Here is a 22,377-nt window from a genome sequence, read left to right on the forward strand (position 1 = left end):
ATGAGGAGGAGAAGGAGTTGTGTAGGGTTAGGTATGTTCAAGCAAGATCATATGGATGAAAATGTGAATAGGGGTTAAATCTTTACATGCCACTCCAATGGTAGTCATTAGATGATGCAGCCCTTATAAGGTTTTGCTTGCGCTATGTATTTGATACTTTATGGCAAAAATTAAGTATCTATGCAAAAATGCATTCTTCAGTTGTAACTGAACCTTGATGATCTCTCATCGATTCAAATTAATGACAATAAACATGACTGGCAGCTAAATTACTTTAACCTTTGATTTCTTGTGTCTTTCATGATGAACCAAACAAAAGATCCCCATCTGGACTGAACACCTGTGCTATTTGGCAGCTCAGTTTCAGTAATGGTTTGCATTAGTGTGAGTTAATACTGTGGATCTGAGTGGTAGCAGTAGTTTCCCATAGTGGGGGTGTCTCTGCTACTCCCCATGCCTGACTCAGAGCCATCTTTGGGCTGATGGATCATGACTCCAACGATTGTCAGATTGAAAGTCTGGATGTCTAGTAGGGTCTCATTACCTTGCTAGTAGATCCCAGTCTCTGACTCACCTAGTTCACTGTTGGGGAAAAACATAGACCCAACAAAAGCACTTTATCAAACAAATATTCAGACATGAATACGTCCCACTGCCATTCCTCTTCACTCTCTTTTTCTCTCTTTGTGAGTCTTTTTCCACGACTTGTGGAATTCATGACTAACTGTCTGATTCCTCCACATAGGAATCACATGTACCTTTCTCTCTCTCTCTGTCTCTCCTCATTCTTTTTCTTTTCCGTACATAGAGAAAAATAATTGCCTTGACATTCCAGTGAGGTCACCCTTAACAATGCAAGCGACTGGCCACCAGCATCAATCCAACTATAGTCTGCCAGCAAAAATATCCAAAGTATTTCTAAACTGGGAGACATTCTTCCTGTTATTGCTGGTCACTGGATCCTATCTAATTTCTAGATGGGAGGTTTGGAGGGATGTCAAAGCATCTTCCAGACCACAGTTTTAGAGATTACATGAACATTAAGGTATTCAGGCTGTTTGCTGATCCAGACGGTGTGAGGGAGTGACGCTTAGTGGGTCTGTGATAACAGGAAGTTGCTGGAGAAGCTACACAATGCATCAGAACAGGCTGAGCTGATCTGATGGTCCTATCTGTCAGCAGCTATTCTTGCTCTTCTCACACACCCAGACAAACACGAACACACACTTTCCCCTCCTTCCCTCACATGAACAGGCACTGACATCCTCCCCTGGATCGGACCCTATTGTGATAAAATTGATTGTTTCGCCGCCTTGTGCTTAATCCACTGAATGACCTACTCAGGGGGATTGAAAAAGACAAGTTTAAATCACCATGATTCATGTGCCTGTCTGACACCATGGTCCATCCTAGAGCTTAAACAGTAGATGTGGTGGACCTCGTGCGCTCCTGCCAAAATATGACCTCAAAATGCACAGCATCACCAGAGTGGCTATTAAGTGTTTCAACTGTAAATCAATGATGAGAATTAGGGAATAAAGCATTACAAGCAACTGTGAAAGTTGACTACTTTATTGGTTTCAGTTTCTTGCAATTCCACTAAAAGTGGAATTAAACTTCACGATGAGTACTTTACTAGTCAGATTCAAAACCGATTTAATTTGTCAATGAAAAATCAATGAATACATCATTAATCATTTTATTAGGTATACTTGACTAGTACTGGGTAGACCTTCCTCTGCTCTCAGAACACACTTCATTTTTGATAGCATGAACTGCAAGTGTTGGGAAATATCTCTCTAAATTACTTAAGATGTGTCAGCTTCATACTCATATATATATATATATATATATATATATATATATATATATATATATAGAGAGAGAGAGAGAGAGAGAGAGAGAGAGAGAGAGAGAGAGAGAGAGAGAGAGAGAGAGAGAGATATTTATAGGGATTTCATACTAGGTAATTGTAGCCATAAAGGTGGACCTGATCAGAACAATACTCAGAGAGGTTGTGGCATTCAAACAGGTTGTGCCATGAAACGAATTCCCCAGCATTATTGCATTCCCACCAGCCTACCCTGTTAAAACATAGCAGGTTAGCTCCAGAGATTTATGCTGTTAATCCAAAATTCTGACTTGAACAAAAAACTGCCATATTGCAGCAGACCAGGCAATGTTTTTTTCTCATTTTCAGCCTTACAGTGTCTGAGACCCTGTGACGTCATAGTCCTAAATTCCTGTTTTTAGAAGACAGTTCCACCCAATCTAGTTTTCAGCTATTATAACCCATCCACCTCAAGGTTAAATGTACATTCAGAGATAATTTTTTTGCTCAACGTGGTTGTAAATAGAGGATATTTAAATTACCATAGACTGCTTACCATAGACAATAGACAGCATTCAAAAGTCTGTCTATTCATCTCTGCTCCATCACTCTGCAGTTTTTTTTTTATATACTATTTAGGTTAAATTTCTAATCAGCAGTTTCTGAAAATAATAACCTGCTTGTTTATTTGGTTGATCACATTTTTAGATTTACATTTTTTTAAAAAGATAACCATTGATGATCTGATTAAGCAGAGGAGAAAATATTGTATGTTCTTTTGTATTAGGCCTTGTTTTGTCATGGATTGAGCAGCACTGGTCGAGACAGACTTAACAACATTTTGCTATTAATGGCTTGAAAAATATATTCTACACATTCTTTTTTGTCTCTACACTGCACAAAGATAATGTTATAGAAAACAAATACAGACCTGACTCTGACCATGATAAAACGACATGCAGAAGAGCTATACAACATTTCTTTTAACTCTTTGGTTTGTATATGTATTGTGTAGCTACAATGTTTGCTTGGTTGTTGTTTACCGTGAAATTATTGATATGGTGACTACTGATTTATATTATACATTAAATTAAGCAATATCACACAAGCACTGTATCAGCATGGTTATAATCTGGTCATAGATAGGAGGCCACAGGCTGTTGTGACAGTATGGTTGATTATATCAGAATCAGAATCAGAAATAGCTTTATTACCAAGTATGCTTACACACACAAGGAATTTGACCTGGCGTCAGGAGCTTTCAGTGCAGACAAACAGACATAATGTAACAGAGTAGTAAACCAGACAGTTAAATAATGCAATATATATGAAGTAAAACTGTTGGTAAATAAATGTACAGATGTTATTTACATGTATTATATTAGATGTATTATAATATACATTCAAACATTTTCAAACAATTTTCTTAAAAAAAGAAAACTACACACATGGTGCACATGACCACTAGTTCTCTGTACCAGATCGGTATTTGGTGTCAGAACAGATGCTTTCCTTGAGGAAAAAAAAGTTCCTTAAATATTCTTTGGCTGAATCTCCCCGGTTTTATGTAGAGAGTTTTCATACAGACAAACGCTATCAAACCCTTCAGAGATGTAACTTTTTTTCAAGATTGCATGCACAGACAAAAAAGCATATAGAGCTGCAGATCTAGGAGAACCTCTCCTGGACTGAAAATGTCAAAGCAATCCTGAAAAAGAGTTTCAATTCATACACCATGGCTAGAAGGCCTGAGTGAGGAAAAAAAAGTTGAAAATAAAATATAGAATTAAATTTTCAGTAGGGTACAAAAGTTTATTTCACTTGGAGGTAGTACAGTTGTGTACAGTTCAATGCCCCAGGGAAGAAAGTTTTAGCTGTTCAGACAAAAAAACCCCTCAGAAAACATGTACTTGGACAAAACATTAATGCCATTCTTATACATACTGAGCGTATCAACATATTTTTGTCTTGATTCAATATGAGTGTATTGTAGGGTGCAGGTTTGACAAGTAGAATTTAAAACAGAACAAATAAAAATTAATTACTAATATTCTTATCCCACATCTGTAATTACATCCACCCAATAAATGCAATAAAGAACAAATTAAAGGGTTTTCTATTACAGCTTAATAATCAACAATAGTTTTCCAAACAGAATTTACACATTCTGAAATATTTTGATCTTTCTATTCAAAATCAATGTGTTAAAAAGAAATTTAATATACTACAAAACAGTAGATTGTAATTTACATTTCTTAATAGTTATATATAATGTTGTAGAACATCTTAAAATGTTTTTACCCCTGTTACAATGTGCTGACACTGGAGTCTCCTTTCCAAATGGCCAAGAAACATTTCTACATTAATAATTTTTACCATATAAAATTTAAGTTTGAATCATAAATATAATCCTTGCAGCTGGGACTATTAAGAGCTGCTATTATGGCAAATTCATCAACACTTCTGACTATTTTGAATCAACGATTTATAATACATACACAATATAATGTAATGTAATAATATACTGCTACACTGCACACATACAGGATTTATATTAGTATATTAAGTATTTATAAATGATTAAAGTTTGGCACAGAACTGAGAGACTTAGAACATAAATCTTATAAACTGATTCCTGGTACAACTCTGAATAGCTCTATATTTCTCTCTAAATTATGGGTGTGACTGAATGTACCCTGTGTGTGTGTGTGTGTGTGTGTGTGTGTGTGTGTGTGTGTGTGTGTGTGTGTGTGTGTGTGTGTTTCTGTCTGTCTTTTTTTTGTATGCGGAGTAGACTAAACAAACAGTGTGTCCTTGTCCCATAGGAGTAAGCACTCATGTTCTGGGACTGTTTAGAGCCGAGATCTTTCATGTGTTGCTGAGAAAACAAAACGCTAAGAGGAAACCACAAACAGAAAATGGACAGAGAGAGAGAGAGAGAGAGAGAGAGAGAGAGAGAGAGAGATATGGAGAGATATGGAGAGAGTTCAATGTTATTTTATTAGGTCATACTTCATCATTTCAATTATACTGCTTCTGACTGACTTAGATCATACTGATAATCACTTCATGTTTTCAAAGTAAACCGAGAAATGTGTTTCCCTCTTAAAGCCAAGGCTGGTGCACAGGAAAAGGAGCCTGATAAAAAGGTAGTGAGGTAATATTAACTTTTGCACCTTATAAAACAACTTTATTAAGTCTCCCCTTAATGGAGCGACATCAGATATGTTTATATTACACCACCAGTGCCATCCCCCCAAAAGAAATCAACACAAAAATAGTGCTTTAAATGTATTACCAACAGGGTTAAGTATATGTGAGTGAGAGTGTGTGCCTACTTAAGTCAGCATACATTACAGAAAGTCTCAGCATAAGCATAGTGACATCATTGGACATGGCCAGTGCCCAAGAATCACTCAGACCTATTTCATGAATAACTAGCATGATGTTTTTTGGTCTGCCTCCACAAGATCGAATAAATCACATCAATGGGATACATCTAAAACTTGCATTGCTTGAAACACACTCTTCGGGATCTTGACTTCATTTAGCTGTTAATGGAATTGCTTCATTTTCTCGGCGTTGCTGAAATTGAGCAGTCAGACCGGAGCAAAATTTATACAGGCTGTGCGTTTAGGGCAATTCAGCAAGTTACCACACTGTATAACTTTCTGTTCCCATAAAACACTCATTACTGCTGTAAATCAAGACCACAATCGAGTACAATTTAGTAGAAAAAAAAAACTGATGCTGACACTTTTCACTTCATCAAGTAGGACAATGAGAAGGTGAGATGGTGTATCGCTCCTTACTGGCCGAGGAGCTTCTCCCACTGTCTGGCTTGACAAAAGAACACAAGTCCAAATCAATCCCAGGCCCTCCACATCCATCAGTCAAGTCCACTGGGAAATGTTTCTCTATGGGGAACATGATAGTTAATCTAGCAGGTCCATCTCCAGTGACCTTCTCTGTCAGGCTTAAACATACACCGATCTGTAAAAAGCATCCTGACAAAATATTTACTATAGTTGATGAATGGATAGAGGGAGGATGTGTTTGTCCACCAGCCAAAAGAGATGAAGAAAGTTAACTTCTATTAACTGTCCTTGATGGTAAGGCTGAAAATGAGGTAGACTTTGAGAGTCTTGAGGAAAAAGAGAGAGAGAGAGTAATAGAGTGGTTATCTAGTTTCTATGAAGGTTAAGTGAATAGAAGTGGTGTATCTTGTTTGCTAAAGACAAGCCCAGGCTTGAAATGGTAGAACATGTCAGAGGGTGCTAGTGATGAAATGGCTCACCAACATCTCAGTGCTGTTACAAAGAAAAAAGTTTTCTTTAGGACACGATTTTTGCACTTTGTTGGCAGGTGTAAATGATAAATCATACCTCTGATCTTAGCAAAACCTTTTTGGATAAAATATTGCACTACCTACACACTTTCAGCAGAACAAGCCTGAATACAGCACAGTATGTTACATGTAAGGAGTGTCCATTTGTGCTCACACACATCTAGCCAGTGTAAATTAGGTCTCAACAACGTCTCATGCAGCTCGCTTGCTAATTGGCAAGGTGTCGCCACAACGTCATTTTGTATCACTGTGAAAGCATGTTCATAATATTCCGCTCTTTTAAGAAAGTTGGAAAATGTTTACAGTGTTGCTGATCAAAGTCAGTTGTGTGTTACTGGCAAAACAAACAACAAAAAAAAAGGAGGTTATTTTGACTAATCACAGGAGAAAAGTTGTGTAAAGGGAACTTGAGCTAAATCTGATTAGCTTATCACTGAGCGAGAGAGTGTGGCGGTTGAATAAATCTTCGACATTTGCTGGCTCTGTCTCACAACACTGATCAGTTTAAATCACACATTATTCTCAAGGGCAAGTGGAAGTAGCAGACTTTTATTAAGTTACCTATGTACTGGCATTATGCCCAATTAGCAAATGAGGTCTTACAAAATGTGTGCTAGAATCTAGAATCTCATCCCTGTCTGTACTTGTACAGAACAATACCAAAATAGAATAAAAAAAATATATACTCATGAATCCTGAGAGATGGAATTCAATGCAAAAAAAAAAAATAGATTGTGTGTCCGTACCACTAGCTTTTTTTTTTTTTTTTTTGCTTTGTGGTTCACTGGTTAGTTGAGTAAAATGATAAAGTATATGGTTTAGACAATGTATTAAATTAGCATAAATTAGCTATTTAGCTAATAATGATATCAACAATTGATTATCTTTTGCAAAACTCAATTTGAGAGCACCTATTTCATATTAAGTAGATGGCAACAGTTGCTACCAAGCTATTAAATATTAGGATAGTATATTGTGCAAGTAAAACCAGGAGCCAGGTTTGCTAGCAATTTATGGGAGCACTGTGTTCTGTGTTTAAGTGATTATCTCGACTTTCATATTAAACCTGATATATTATAAACTCCATCGCATTAATATCGCTATTGTTTTTCCTTGCAGTTATGTATTAAGGATCTGCCACTACCTTATGACATTCTAAAGGTAAATCACAATGAAGGTCATGCCCTTGTTGGAATAGATCACCTTAATGTGTAGGATTGTTTTTCTCTCACCGGCAGGAAAAGTGTATAAATGTAGAGGTGCAATCCTGAGCTCTCAGTAACAGGCATGGTAATGTTATTCTGTATTATGCATTAAAACGTTTATTACATTTGTAGCAAAATGAGCTAGTTAATGTTGAGACATAATTATCTAAAACCTAAAAATAAAAAATAAAAGTGTATGCAAAAAAAATATATACCCACGTTATAATTTTTACCCAGTGCAACGATCAAACAAGTTGCCAGTTCGATGCCTTTTCCCCTTACACTAATAGTGTAACATTAAACAGCCTGTTATTTTGTGGATATCAGTTGTACCCATAACCGAACCTGATTGCCAAGAATTGAAAATCTCCTCCGATTTTTATTTCTGTAGAGTGGTGGTGAGATGCGCGGGCGATCTGATCTGTATGAGGTAATGGCGGGAGCAGGCGGCGGGAGTTTTTATGGCTCTGGCTCGTGTGCTGCCTGCCTCTATTTGACATTATCGGAACCTAATGAAAATAAATGTGATTCTGGCCATAAGAGCTGGGACGTTGAGCTCTCTGAAGTTCCTCTAGAGAGAGGGAGAGGGAGAGAGAGAGAGAAAGAGAGAGAGAATGAGAGAGGAAGAAACAGGTAAGCCCAAGGCTTAGCGAGGTTCGGTTGATCAAATGACCGTCGGTGGATATAAATCAAATCATTATGATGTCTCCCAAGAGAAACAACACAACAGGCTTTTTTCCCCCTCATGATTCCCAAAACGAAGACGTCACTCTTTCTGCACACCCCTGAAGAGAAAAGTAATGGAGGAATAGGAGCACAGGCCTGCTAGGGTAACGGACGCCTGAAGCCTGCCTGCGTGACCTGCCGCTCTTTTATAAACGACCTACGCTGGGCACCAAGCGAAAAAAAGAATCTGTGTGACTTCATCCGATCAGTCACAACATGCCAAAGTCACCCAGTAGCAATGACATCATCATAAAGGATGATGTAATGCCAGGAATTCAAACCCGTTTTCAGACTCAGCAAAAGTTTAGCCACCACTCTGAAATGCAATTAGATTAACTTTTCTCTTTTAAGTGTACGCCTTTGCAGAGTCAAAGTGCAGTAAAATTTGCCAAAATTACAGCCATTGATTTTCTTATTTTGTAATGACATAAAGGAAAATTTTAGTACAACATCGTTCAAATGGAAAAAACAGAAACATTAAAATGTAATAATAATTTCCCTTTAAACTAACAAAGTGTTCATTCAGAGTTTTTTTGCAATTGATTTTTTATTTTATTTTATATAGCCTTGATTTTTCTGTCACTATTTCTTGTCGTGTCTTATGTCTTTCTTGGTCTTTGGCTACTCTGAGAAATCTGGGGGTGTTTTCCAGTGCTTATACGGGAATCTTTCCCTCACCTCTGTCCTTCGGGGCAACCACTCCACTCCCCCGTCTCAATAAATACAGTCCTAATTCAAACCATGTGCTGCCAAATTGGAAACATGGATTTTAAACAGAGTATTTGCTTTTTCACAGACTAATGCGTCCCAGGAGACTTTCACAGGCGGTCTGACTGTGTCAGAAAGATGGACAGGGGGGCACCAGTGTATATGAGTAACCTTTCAATTAAAGACATTCTCACAAGCTGTATGTGAACATAGCACTTCTGATATACAGAGAGGTGTCAGCAGAGGATTCCCTACCCTGCTGCTCTGAAATCAGTGCGGTTTCAACGGTTAAGATGTGGGATTTCAGTTATAGAAGTTAATCCTGGATCAAAATGAAAAGCAGGTTTAAGTGAAAGATTAATGTGTCAACTGAAAGAATACAAATTTTGCATTAATGTTTGTATTAGTGAACACATCCTGACCTGTTATAAGCTCAAGTTTTGGTGCTGCTCTTCAATCAGTTACATCTCAGTTAACAATCTTTTTAGCAGAACATTTTTTAAATGTTACAGTTCTAGGAACATCTGGATCCAAAGGTATAATAACTTTGTGAGGAAGCAAAAATTATTATTATAGCAGATGTTAGGTCTGGAATATTAAAGTCGAGCCTTTTTAGAAAATACCAAATCTGCTTTGTGCCTGAGCCACATCACACTTTCTTGTCACTGATTTGTTTCCTATAACACAATACTTTTCGTGTTTGATTCTCTTTATACATAGTAACTATTACAAGGCTAGCAATTTTTTGTTATAAAAAAAAACAACAACCTTTTTTCATCGTTTTAGGAAGGCATTGAATGTAGTGGTATATCAGTGAAATAAATTATAGCTAAAAACTACAAATATTTGTTCCTTCATAAGTAAAAAAAAATTTTCTCCCCAGCTCGTCATGCAAAAAGACTATAGGTTACAGTAATAGTGTTCAGTTTCTGCAGACATACAATTTTTTATTCTTAAGCTGTTTGGGAAATAAATTGCAAATATATCTCATATATCAATATATCCCATATCAAATATAGTCTCTTGCTTTCATTTGTAGTATTTTTTACTGATTTGACAGGCTAGATTGATATATTGCTTTCACACTATAGCCTTACGCTTACAATGCAGAATGATCTCATCATTACATTCGGTCATATTTCAGCACTTTTTCAACCATTGCTAGTAGCAAGATAAAAAAAAATCTAAAAGCAGAACCTTATAGATTTTTCACCATGACTAAGTATGAAACATATCATATATTGAAATTTATTGCCCTTGCTGTTGAGTGAGAGGGAAAAAAACCCTGACTGGGTCCTTGTCTGCTTTCTTTATATTGTAATGGTTAAAGTAGATGGAAACAGAGCAAAGAGGAATATTTAGCTGTGATGTTGGAGTCATTTCAGGGCGGGAGTTCAAACAAACCTCATGTTCAACTAAACTACACACTTATACAGCACAGATGACCGAGAGAGAGAGTTTGTTTGAGGTTTGCTGATTCATGTAAGTGTAAAAAGCAGAAAAACCGCACTAAGGTTCCTTCATCCAAAAAAGATCTTTGGAATTCCCTGAGTGAATTCCCCTCAGGTGGCCAAAAGTACCCCAGATCTGGAGTGTTTTTCCAAACAAAGGCTTACCAATGTGAAATGCTCATTCTTGGTCAGGTTAGTCGAAGGAGCGGGTATGTGTAACACACCGAAATGTAGGCTTTTTTCACGTAGGCAAAAAGTGCAGCTTCGGAGCCTCGACTTAATACAAGCCACATGAAAAAAGGCGGAAATTATAAATGGAATCAATAGACTGATGAGAGATTGACAGGCAGGTTGCCCTGACACACTCATTTATTCCCCTTCACAGAAACCGCAAAGTGACCTCAACATTGCATTATATCATAAAAAAGAGTGATAGAGAATGAAAAGTGGACTTTTAACACTAGCTGACACAGAAACTAGACTAGTTGACAAACTGGACGTTTTTTTTTTTTACTAAGTAAACATGAATCAAGACGGTTCTCTCTTTTGTTCTCTTTCTCTCTCTATCTATCTCTCTCCTCTCTTTCTCTGTCTCTCTCTATTACACACACACACACCAGTAAAAGTACAATCCTTGGCACTGAATACCTGCTTCAAATCACGTATCTGTATCATTCCAAGAGATATCAAACACGCCATCAGTGTGAATAACATCAATATGAAATCCTCATTATTATCATTTGAGAACGATCTTTACAGGACTTCTGATTTGACAGTGCGGCCACAAGCCACCAATAAAAAACGTCCACCATTTTGTGGACCTTCAGCGCTTGTTGACTCCAAACACAAGGCCGCCCATGCGCTTCCTGTTTTCTCATATAGACACTTAGTCAGAGAGGAGTCAGCCAGGCATCTGGTGGGGGAAAAGAATGACTTGGGCACATTATTAATGCAAATAGCAGGCAAAAGACAAAAACAATGGGCCCTTTCAAGCCTGATCTTGTGGCCACTCAGCCTTAAGGGATAAAGTTTGATGACCTCTCTGTGGATTTTACGAGTTAGTGTGACAGCTTGGGGGGCTGACGAAAACAGTAAAATATGACTGATTAGCTGTCTGTGAGTTTGTCTTAATATGTGCCATCACCTCACTGTCATGTCTAGAGCTCAAACCAATAATTTACAATGGGTCAGAAATGGTTTTAATAATGGCATGTCATAAACTATGAGCATCAATTTAAACCAAGTGGATAAACCTTTAACATGTAAAAAAAAAACCTTTGAATGCATCCAAAAGGTCAATACAATGGCAGTGATAAGTCTCTCATTACTTAATTTGAAGTTTATTTGATTTCAGAGGCAAAAAACATGACCAGGGCTCTTTCAGGAGGTAGTATTACACACAAGAGGGTCTATTTTTAAGCTTTCTCATACTATAAATAACCGTATTAATACCTTTTCTTTTTTGTAGTGAGAGGAGCAGCTGGAAGGACAGAGTGTAGGCTTTAGGGTATGATAAGATTGTGTGGGGGACGTCACCCTTTTCTGTGATTTAAGGATGAATCACACTGAGGAGTTAAGCCTGTAGGAAAGTCCCTCAGGCTAATACAGTGGAGGTCTACAGAATCAGACCTAGAGGTAGCATGCAATCTGGGGGCAGATGGACTGACCCCACCACCCTCCCTCCACCTCACACACACACACACACACACACACACACACACACACACACACACACACACACACACACACACAGGAGGGTGGGGTGAGATTCAATCCAGGAGATAGCAGGGGGTAGATGAGGTCATTCATATGTACACACACACTTTAATAATATACTCTAGGTGAAGATTTGCCACTCTTTCAACACAAGATAAATAAGAAAAACTGACTCTTTTTAACTTATAGAAGAATCTAAATCATTTTGTATCCATCTAAAAACTGTGGAAATACTATGTGCAATAAATACCCTTTTATATAATGAACAGTAAAGAGAAGTTGACTTTTTTTTTTTTACTTTTTTACTGTTATAAAATATAATTCGATTTATTGAATTATATTTTTGAACATTGTTATATTGTATTTTATAAAATCAGGTGATTTCTGATAGTAGAAGAAAGAATGTATGGTTTTCATAACAAAAGGGGTGAATATTCACAACTTTATTTCATGACTGGTTCATACTTTTTTAAACTATTTACCCGCAAGTCTTTTTCATTTCCTGGTTTACACTACAAAATTGGGAGACATTCAAGATTGGTGAAAACGTACACAAGGCATTGTATTTGCCCTATTCAAACTCTCAAGTCAACTCTTCTAAACTGTTAAACTGCTTACCATTGGGCTGCTCCTCTCAAAAGTAAATCTTTAGAGTGTTTAATGTGTACAGTATATTTCACCTTGTAATGTAAGTGGTCACATTATTAGTGAAGTCTGTTGTATGTTTAGAAAGCACAAATAAATTTCCCCATGCCAAATCTACAGTGATATTTAATTAAACAGTTTAATATCTTCTTGTGGGAGTTTACATTACATTTACATTTGCAGCATTTAGCAGACACCCTGGTCCAGAGCGACGTACGAAAGTGCTTTGAGTCTCTAGCAATAAATAAATCTACACTGGTACGCTATCCATGAAAAGAATTTATGCAAAAAAAGACATAAGTCTAAATTGACGACAACACACCTCTGGCCTTCAGTGTAATGAAAAGAAACAATGTAGAGTACAAAACAGAACAGGCATTAAGACAATGGCAAATCAATGTATAGATACTCTATCAAGTCCTACTCCCGCAGTGGAAAAAGAGATGACAGTGATAGATGGATAAAGTGTGAATATGAAGGAAGAGAAGATAAGAATACAGACCCCACAGAGAGAGAGAGAGAGAGAGAGAGAGAGAGAGAAAGAGAGAGAAAGAGAGAGAGAGAGAGACAGAGAGAAAGAGAGAGAATAAGCGTCCAAGGCCAGGGCCTTGCCCCATAACTCCTTCATGACTACAGTGCTCCTTTGGATGGAAGAAGATTGAAGGAAAATAATTGTGGGAAAAGAAAGATACCACTATTCACCCTCTGTAAAAAAAACGGGTGGGGGTCTATCAAGTGACTCATCATATAGAAGTCGCTGTCTGGCCTTGAATTAGAGAAGAAAGATCAAAGGAAAAAAAAGACAGAGAGAAAGAAACATCTTCAGACCCCCCAGTTAGAAAAGGACGCCTTTGAACGACTCATACCACACACAGACACAGATAGACACACACAAACGTCCACCATGACTGCCTGTCTGGCTTTACATGAGAGAATGGCGGGAGGGTGGAGGTGTGGGAAATTGAAAAAAAAGGAATGTAACAGATGCAGAGTGTTTAGGAGAGCAAAAGAGATACTGTAGATATGAAGTGATTCTATTAAAGGCTTTTGGCCCAACACAAAGGACAGAACGGCTGCTGTGGATGTTAGTACAGACTGAGATGGGATGAGAACATGGCAAAAAGAGATGTTCGAGGAGAAAAGGCGAGGAGGTTCTTTAACAAATGTTAATCAAACTTTTTGACACTTCATTCAAAGGGTAGGTAAACAATGGACGTATGAGACAAAGAGTGTGTGATATTTGAAAAAAACAGTTTAAAATTATTCTGCCAATATTGCAAAAGGATATAATCATGCTGTGGTAACAATTTTAAAAAGCAGAAAGCTATGACAAGAAGGAGTGAAAATGAGAGAAAAGGGAGAAAAGGAGGCATAATAAAAAAATACGTTGACGAGACCCCATGCAACACCTATCCCATGCCCGCTGTCCCTCCTACACACCCTGACTCACCCATCTACATCTGACTACATCGGGTCACAGGAAATGACACAACCATCCACCATGCCAGACGCCGTTAGGAACCACTGCAGCCTCCACGATTCAGGCTGATCCTCCATCACCCAGCACCGGGCCATTGAGGGCACCAGGGTCGCTGAGTTCAACACAATGTGTGGAGGCTAAACAATGGCCCATACGACAAACACATGGGCTGCTAACCTCAAAACACTCCCTCGGCTAAATTAAAAGCGGAGAGGAAGAGTCTAATAAAAAGCCTGCTCCTGGATCAGTGTTGTAGTCTCAACAAGCTGTGGTTACAGCTATACATGTACATGTTGGATACACAATGTACCTTCTAGTTTGCATAAGCAACAGTACACTGAAAAGCTCTGGGCGCTTTTGGTGACCCTCACAAAAGGTGCTATTCCGTAATTTCATTCTTTAAATAAAGACTAAAATAACTAGCCGTATGGCATTATCTTATATTAGCATTTTATTTTGTACTAAACGTCTTCATGACGGTGGCACAGCATCTTTAGTTCAGCACAGCAGGATGACATATTAAACAAGACAATTTATAGCAGCTAGTTTGTATGAAGTGTAAACTGGAAAAAGTGTGTTTGCGCTACATCAAAGGAACAAAGCATATTGTCCTTTGGAAATTCATTGTCACCATGGCAATGAGAAAATCGTTGAATCACAGTTTGTAAGACTTTGTGAAAAAAACGTCTCGTACTTTTTAATTTACATTTAAATAAACTTTTATGTGTAATATAATACTATTAATAATTAAAAGCAGTTCAGATCAAATTTAAAATCTGTTTCACTGTTGAAAATATATAGAAACATTTGTGGATTTATTTTATTGCAGGATTAAAATGGCACCCATTTAGTGTTTTATAAGCTGGCCATCAGTATGAGCACAAAACATTTGTTTTTCTTATTTAGATACACATCAATTTATTAAAAACCCCCATCAAAAGATTTAGATCAAGAGCAACACTAAAGCAGTCTGAAATCTCATATTATGAGGATTTTTTTTTTTTACCATGATGTCATCTACAAATATATTTCTCTTAAAGCCACCTATTAAATTTAAGTTTCAATATAATGTTTCCTGTGAGTAGACAGACAATAATAAAATGCTTCACTGGTCTAATGAATAGACAAAATGTTATTAGTTATTATGCACATTTATAGAACAAAGCTAATATGTGCATTATGTCCATTCTCGAAATGAATATATCCTGTAGAATTAATTTACAGTTAAATGTTAAGTTAAATATAAATTAAGGTAAATTAAGCCTAATAAAAACAATTGAACTAACTTTACTGCTGTCTATAGTTCAGTAGCTAAATGTGACATTTGCTGCATTTATGATACATTTCATTTTTATTGTTCAATTTAGTAAACGTCATTTTTAATTTTAAGATGGAGACAGAAGTGTAACTATGGACTTATTCTGCTCATTATCATCTTAAAGCATCTGTGTATATAATAACGGTTAGTTGCTACACTATTTCATTTTCCAGAAAATATAATCTACCACCCAGACGTTTGTATTAATACTAGAATAGCATGTATATTCACATTTATGGCATTTGGCATATTCCTTATCCAGCGGGAAGTTTTAATAAAACATTATGTTGCTGGTTCATTAGTACACAGACTACGAATACCATGAGTCTGAATGTGGTAGCTGAGTGGTCAAGGTTCTGGGTTACTGATTGGAAGGTCAGGGGGTTCATACCCCCAGTATCACCAAGCTGCCACTCTTAGGGCCCCTGAGCAAGGCCCTTAACCTTCAGTACTCAGGGTGCTGTATCATGGCTGACCCCAACTCCATTCCAGAAACAATGCTGTAACCTGCACCTCTGTAATTTGCATCTCAGGATAGTTTCATAGATCTAAATCACAGGTTACTTAGTTTTATTCCTGGAAACCCAAAAACGTCCGGCACGGGTAACTGAAATTCTTGCACAATGACGACCGATTATCTTCTTTAACAAGTGATTTTGAAGCGAGAAAACACCCATCATCACCAGACTGAATGCAATACCGAACTGGGTCTTACACAGCGTAAAATCTGTGTATGGGGCGACCTCTAGTGACAATACTACAAACTGCGCTCTTGTGATTTCCAGGGTTTAAATATTACTGTAAGGCAGGGTTGGAGAATTAAGTCAGAACACACAGGGTTTTATGTTATAAAGCAAACCACGTGCAGATTTCCGGTCATAAATGGTGGTAAAATTTTTAGAAGTTTGATAATTATCCTCTCACAGTGTCTTTCTACCTCGTAATCAGTGTTAAATTTAGGCCCAGGGCCAGTAAAACAGTTAACGGAGATAGTCTGATTATATATACCAGAATATTACAAATAAATTGTACTGTAAATTATACTTTTATTAGGTGCTGATGTGTTGTGTTTATTTTCAAGGCTTTAACTTTGTTTTATATGAACTGGTATGTGGCGCCATCTTGTAGTTAAGAAGGAGAATAACACAAAACATAAACAACCTTTAAAAAACATCTTTTAAATAATTGTAGTCAATCCTGTTTCTCAAGGCTTTCAATTTTCCCACATACCATAACATAGGCCTGCCTTAAGGTGTATTTTGGTATGTGACTGGTATTATTTTAAAACATTTTTTTTGTTTCCACAAAACCATATCGCTTAGTTTATAATTATTTTATGCTTAATGCTATTTTTTTAAAGACCTAATTAAAAGCGTTTTAATCAAGTAGTGGGGAAAATAGTCTGCATTCAGATAATTCTAGATAGAATGGGCTCTTCAGGGATGACAACATTCCCTAAGCATGGGCACGTGAAAACAACATGAACATGAAAACAATACAACCATTTACTATTGCTTACTCCAACCTCATACAGCAAGGGAGTTTCAGTGGCGATTGACACTGCCATTAACTATTCATTTATCCCACAGAGGTTGAATCACTTTTTATCAAACTTCTATTAAAGTAACAGCAAATTCTTGGTTTGTCACATTGTTCACCATTGTTAATAACTGCAATGGTTTAAAAAAATAAAAAGTTAAAATAGTTAAAGTCTCCACAGGAATTACATTTAGTTTCTTAGCAAAATTTAGCTATTTACAAAACACCCTTATTTCTTCATAAACATACACACATACATCCTCTATTTTATGATAAACTCACGTTAATGTGCATGCACGTAATTCCATGTCCATCACAACCTTGTGACATTTTCGTGACTCAGACATGAGAATCACTATAGTGTTCTTTTCACAAGGCATGTATTGTTATTTCCCCTGTATATAAACACTTTTGGGTCACCCTATAGATGTCAATGGTTTTTAGACCTTATAACAAACATACTTCATAGTTGCATTGCAGTTTGTAATACTTGGGAATTGGCCCAGACATTATTTGTTGAAATTTACATAAACTAGTAATTCTGTATCTCCTCAAGAATGTAGAAAAAGACAAAGTAAATACATCAGTGGTCAAAATGAATATGGTTAAACCTCATGATTAAAACAATTGGTAGAATCATCTATTTTACTTGGATATTTATTGTATCAGTACTTACATAACGTTAGACTTTACAGTACAGTTACATTTCTAAAGATGTATCACTTACACATATAGATTGTTTAATATGCTTGAGCAATACTCCACTTAAACTTTAACCAATATTGAAGTTGAATATGGCTTTAACCTAACGATTTCAGTGATCATATTCAGTGACATTAAAATTATAATCTGTGTTTTGTCATTAAACATTTTATTTGCATGAAAACCTTTAATCAAAAACAGAAAAGAGACTGTCTTTTTATAATAACGAAGTGCACAAAAGGACTGTTGTAGAGTCGTTAGTGTCAAATGTAAAAGTACACTACATGCAACATTCATACTAAAGGCATGTTTAAAAGACATTCCCTTACGAGTGCCACATGATCTATAAGAATTGGCACCTTACCCTAGACATTACTGAGAACCCACCGTTCAGGACTTTTCTTTATTATATTCAACATCACACTAAAACTTAATTTGTTATTTGTTTAGGTGTTGCCTATTTGATAATTCTGCTCGGTCAGATCCTTTTTTTGCTTTCGTCAGTCACTAAACTCGTTACACCTGTAAAACTGCCTGCTAAGAGGAAAGGCATTATAGATATGTCCTGTTTTTCATTACGTAGACAACAGCAGAAGTATGAGCAAGATAATTACAAAGGTCTATTTTATTGAATACACATAGATGGAGAAAACGATTCAGGTAATTGCAATGGGGTTACGCCTACAAATTAAAAATAACACGGACAATACAGCCTTCATGTTTCCAAAAATAAAAAGTAGTAGATGTGCACAAAAAAAAAATACTACCATTAAAACTTCACTCCGGATGTTAAATTATATAAAAAAAAAAGTTACATTATTGTTGCTTTTTTCTGGGAAACCAGTTGCAGTCAGTTGAAGTTTTGAGTATACAGATGAGAATGTTGTTAGTCCAAAACCTGTATGGCTGCAAGCTGTAGTTAACTTTCAAGTATTTCGTTTTACTCCTGTCTCAGATGTCAGTTGCATCTATGGACAAATCATCAGCCAAATGAGATAATTAAAATAGGTGTAGATGCAAAGAAGTGTTCATTTTTATTCAGAGCTCAACTCTATGAGGTAGTTTGGACTTGTGCCAGTTATTCAGCCAAGAATAGGATCCTGCTGGAGCTCCGGGTTCACTTCAACTCAGAAAGAGTCACCAAAGAAAAAAACAAACAATCCCTGCTATCAGTTCGGTGTGAAAAGCAGGTACCTCTCCAAATAACACGGCAGTTCAGATGTCAGGTAGTGTGATAGATATGCTCATTAACCGTAGAGTGGTTCCTGTGGACGATAAATTATTCTCACCCCGCACCGCTGAGAGCAAGTTGTTCACTATGAGCTGCAGACAGATCCGGAGCTCCTTCAGGTTTCTGTCCGACTCATGGCCGATTTCGCTCAGAGACATTCTCAGGCAGATGTTCTTCAAATCCACGCTGTCCTGAGACACAAATATAAAGATAGAAAGTTGAAAACATTATATATAATTATATCACACACACACACACACACACACACACACACACACATACAAAACATTATATATTATATAATAACAATCTTGGGCCTTACCTAATTAGATAACACACACACACACACACACACACACACACACACACACACACACACAAATACATACATACAAATGTAAAACATTATATATAATTAGATAACACACACACACACACACACACACACAAAACATTATATATTATATAATAACAATCTTGGCCTTACCTAATTAGATAACACACACACACACACACACACACACACACACACACACACATACATACATACAAACGTAAAACATTATATATAATTAGATAACACACACACACACACACACACACACACACACACAAAACATTATATATTATATAATAACAATCTTGGGCCTTACCTAATTAGATAACACACACACACACACACACACACACACACACACACACACACACACAAAACATTATATATTATATAATAACAATCTTGGGCCTTACCTAATTAGATAACACACACACACACACACACACACACACACACACACAAATACATACATACAAACGTAAAACATTATATATAATTAGATAACACACACACACACATACATACATAAAACATTTTATATCATTATATAATAACAATCTTGGGCCTTACCTAATTAGATAACACACACACACACACACACACACACACACACACACACACACACACAAATACATACATACAAACGTAAAACATTATATATAATTAGATAACACACACACACACACACACACACACACACACGTAAAACACTATATATAATTAGATACACACACACACACACACACACACACACACACATGTATAAAACATTATATATCATTATATAATAACAATCTTGGGCCTTACCTTATGGCGAAGGAAAAACTTCATTTCTGCAGAGAGACTTTTTATTAAATCCTGCTCTATGGATATGATCTGAGATAAAATATCTACAAAACGGGCTAATAAACTTTCTCTGGCTCTTTCAGACACGGGTATGGACCCTTTGTGATTGCCGGTGTTTCTAATCCTCCTGTTTGAATGAAGTTCGTGTAAAAGTTTCAGAGCATCAGTCTGATACTCCAGAGAGCTCATCCTACCTGTCTCTGTCTATCTCACACACCTGTCCAACGTGAAATCCTTCCAAACGTTCTTTTGGTTCTTTGTTACAGTTTTACCAGACTTGAGCCGAGACTTTTGAAAAGCAGGAGTCAGCTGATCTTGTCCAAGTGCTGCGTTGTGTTCTTTAACTTCCTCCCGTGTTTTTATTGAAGAAGGCGCGCGCCTCATGGAGGAGAAACTGATCCAAGTAGCTGCTGTGTTTTAGTGCGCTATCGGCGTTTTTAAAGTCACGTGACCGGAACTGTCTGCGAGTCTGCAACTGCATTTGCCCTAATTCAGCAAAAAACATTAACAAACTGGGGTAAAGTTGCAAAAACAACTTTAGAAGAAAAATTGTGTTTGAGGGGAAAAAAAACGTCTAATCTAAACATTGAATGTGAATATAAAGACTCACTTAAGGGAAAATGTATAGCTTATATCACAATCCTCATTTTACTTTCACATTACACGTTTGCTCATAGACAAAAAAAAAAAAAAAAAACAGAGTCAACAGTAAATATATACAAAAAGGATGAATTATTACCTTCTAATATGCGACTTATTCCTGTAGCAATGGCTTTGTTGTAAATAAAATTAAAAAAAATGTGTATCTTGCAACTTTTCACAAGATCAATCAATACATTACAACCAGGAACCTGAGGATGTGATGTGCAAATGCAGATGTATGAACCACTGTAGCCTTACAGACGTCATTTAACACGTACAAAATGTAAATGAACATGTACAGCGGCTATAAAGTCTGTACTCACACCTTGTAAATAAATCAGACCAGATCTTTTTCCACTTATGAATGTGATGGGTCAAGTTTGATTGCAGGGACATGCCTCATTATGAAAGAGTATATTATAATATAATATATTAAATATAATATAAGCACCATGAAATCCTGCAATTTCAGCTTTTTTATATCTATGTAAAAGAAGGAAATGGATACTGATTTCCAATGAGCTATTTTCATTGTAAGAAATCAGTGTTTTATTCATGTTAGCTGAGCTCCATATCGAATGCCAGCTGCTCACTTACAGTAAAATGAAGAAAAAAAAAAAAAAAAAAACCTGCTACAGCTGGATTAAACTCAGTTTGGAACATATAGTCAAAAAACAAATATAATAGCATCCAGATTCAAAAATAAATGAGATGAGATGACACAGCTCCCATCACTATTACTGAATTCTTTAATTGATTTGGTACATAACAAAAAAGTGGGGAAATGCTGTTATTCTTTATTACCATATTAATTTATTATTTCTACACAGTCTCCATCCACAAAGCAAACCGTCCATACTTCTCAAGAAGGGTGTAATCACATATTTGAAATCTCTGTTCAAACACTCCTTGCGCTTTCCTCCTCCACACAAACCTCAAACTGAGGCCATGTTCTTAGGGCATATTTTTTTGGTAAAACAGCAGCCTTCAGGTGAAAATGTCATGTGGAACACTATGTAATTCTACTGAATAAAACATCAGTGCTTTAAAAATAAAAAATAAAAAAAACAAGAAACTTTAGGAGATACATAATCCAAGTCTTGATATACCATATGCTAGCTCATGTGTCAAGTGATGAACATAACTATAGAAACAAATGACTGGTCTTTTGGGGCCGGATATCCTAGATTACGCAAGAGAAAGTGTTACAGCTGTTTAGATTGGGGGAAAAAAAAGGACAAACTTCAATCCTTAATGGTACAATTGTATGTCTCATTATTAATTTTTTTTGTATCATGCAGAATTTGCATAATGAAAGCAAAATCGTACAAATTTGGTGCAACACATTGCCAAAAATCATAAAAACAACACATTATACATAAAAATCCTGCATGAGCAAAATCTACCAATTTTTGGTAAATATATATATATATATATATATATATATATATATATATATATATATATATATATATATATATATATATATATATATATATATATATATATATATTTTTTTTTTCCAAAGAAAAGCTGTACTTTTATAAAGCCCAAATTGACCTTGGTGGAATAAAAGTTGATCTCTATGAGCAGGTGAGATAATTGTAGAACAAAAGAAAAATCCAGTGTAAATCTGTTTAACAAATCTGATC

The 22,377-nt window shown here is 36.3% G+C and overlaps 1 protein-coding gene across 1 annotated transcript; it reads right to left on the reverse strand.

The window, feature by feature from the left end:
• Positions 1 to 18,276: 18,276 nt before the first annotated feature.
• Positions 18,277 to 20,523, reverse strand: dleu7 (deleted in lymphocytic leukemia 7). The gene is made up of 2 exons (XM_046837619.1): positions 20,045 to 20,523; positions 18,277 to 19,091 (listed from the first exon to the last, which is right to left on the reverse strand). The coding sequence occupies exons 1-2, from the start codon at positions 20,270 to 20,272 to the stop codon at positions 18,885 to 18,887; spliced, it is 435 nt and encodes a 144-aa protein (XP_046693575.1). The 5' UTR covers positions 20,273 to 20,523; the 3' UTR covers positions 18,277 to 18,884.
• Between the last annotated feature and the right edge of the window lie 1,854 nt (positions 20,524 to 22,377).

The sequence above is a fragment of the Silurus meridionalis genome, chromosome 24 (genome assembly GCF_014805685.1).
Source record: "Silurus meridionalis isolate SWU-2019-XX chromosome 24, ASM1480568v1, whole genome shotgun sequence".
In the NCBI taxonomy this organism is placed as follows: Eukaryota; Metazoa; Chordata; class Actinopteri; order Siluriformes; family Siluridae; genus Silurus; species Silurus meridionalis.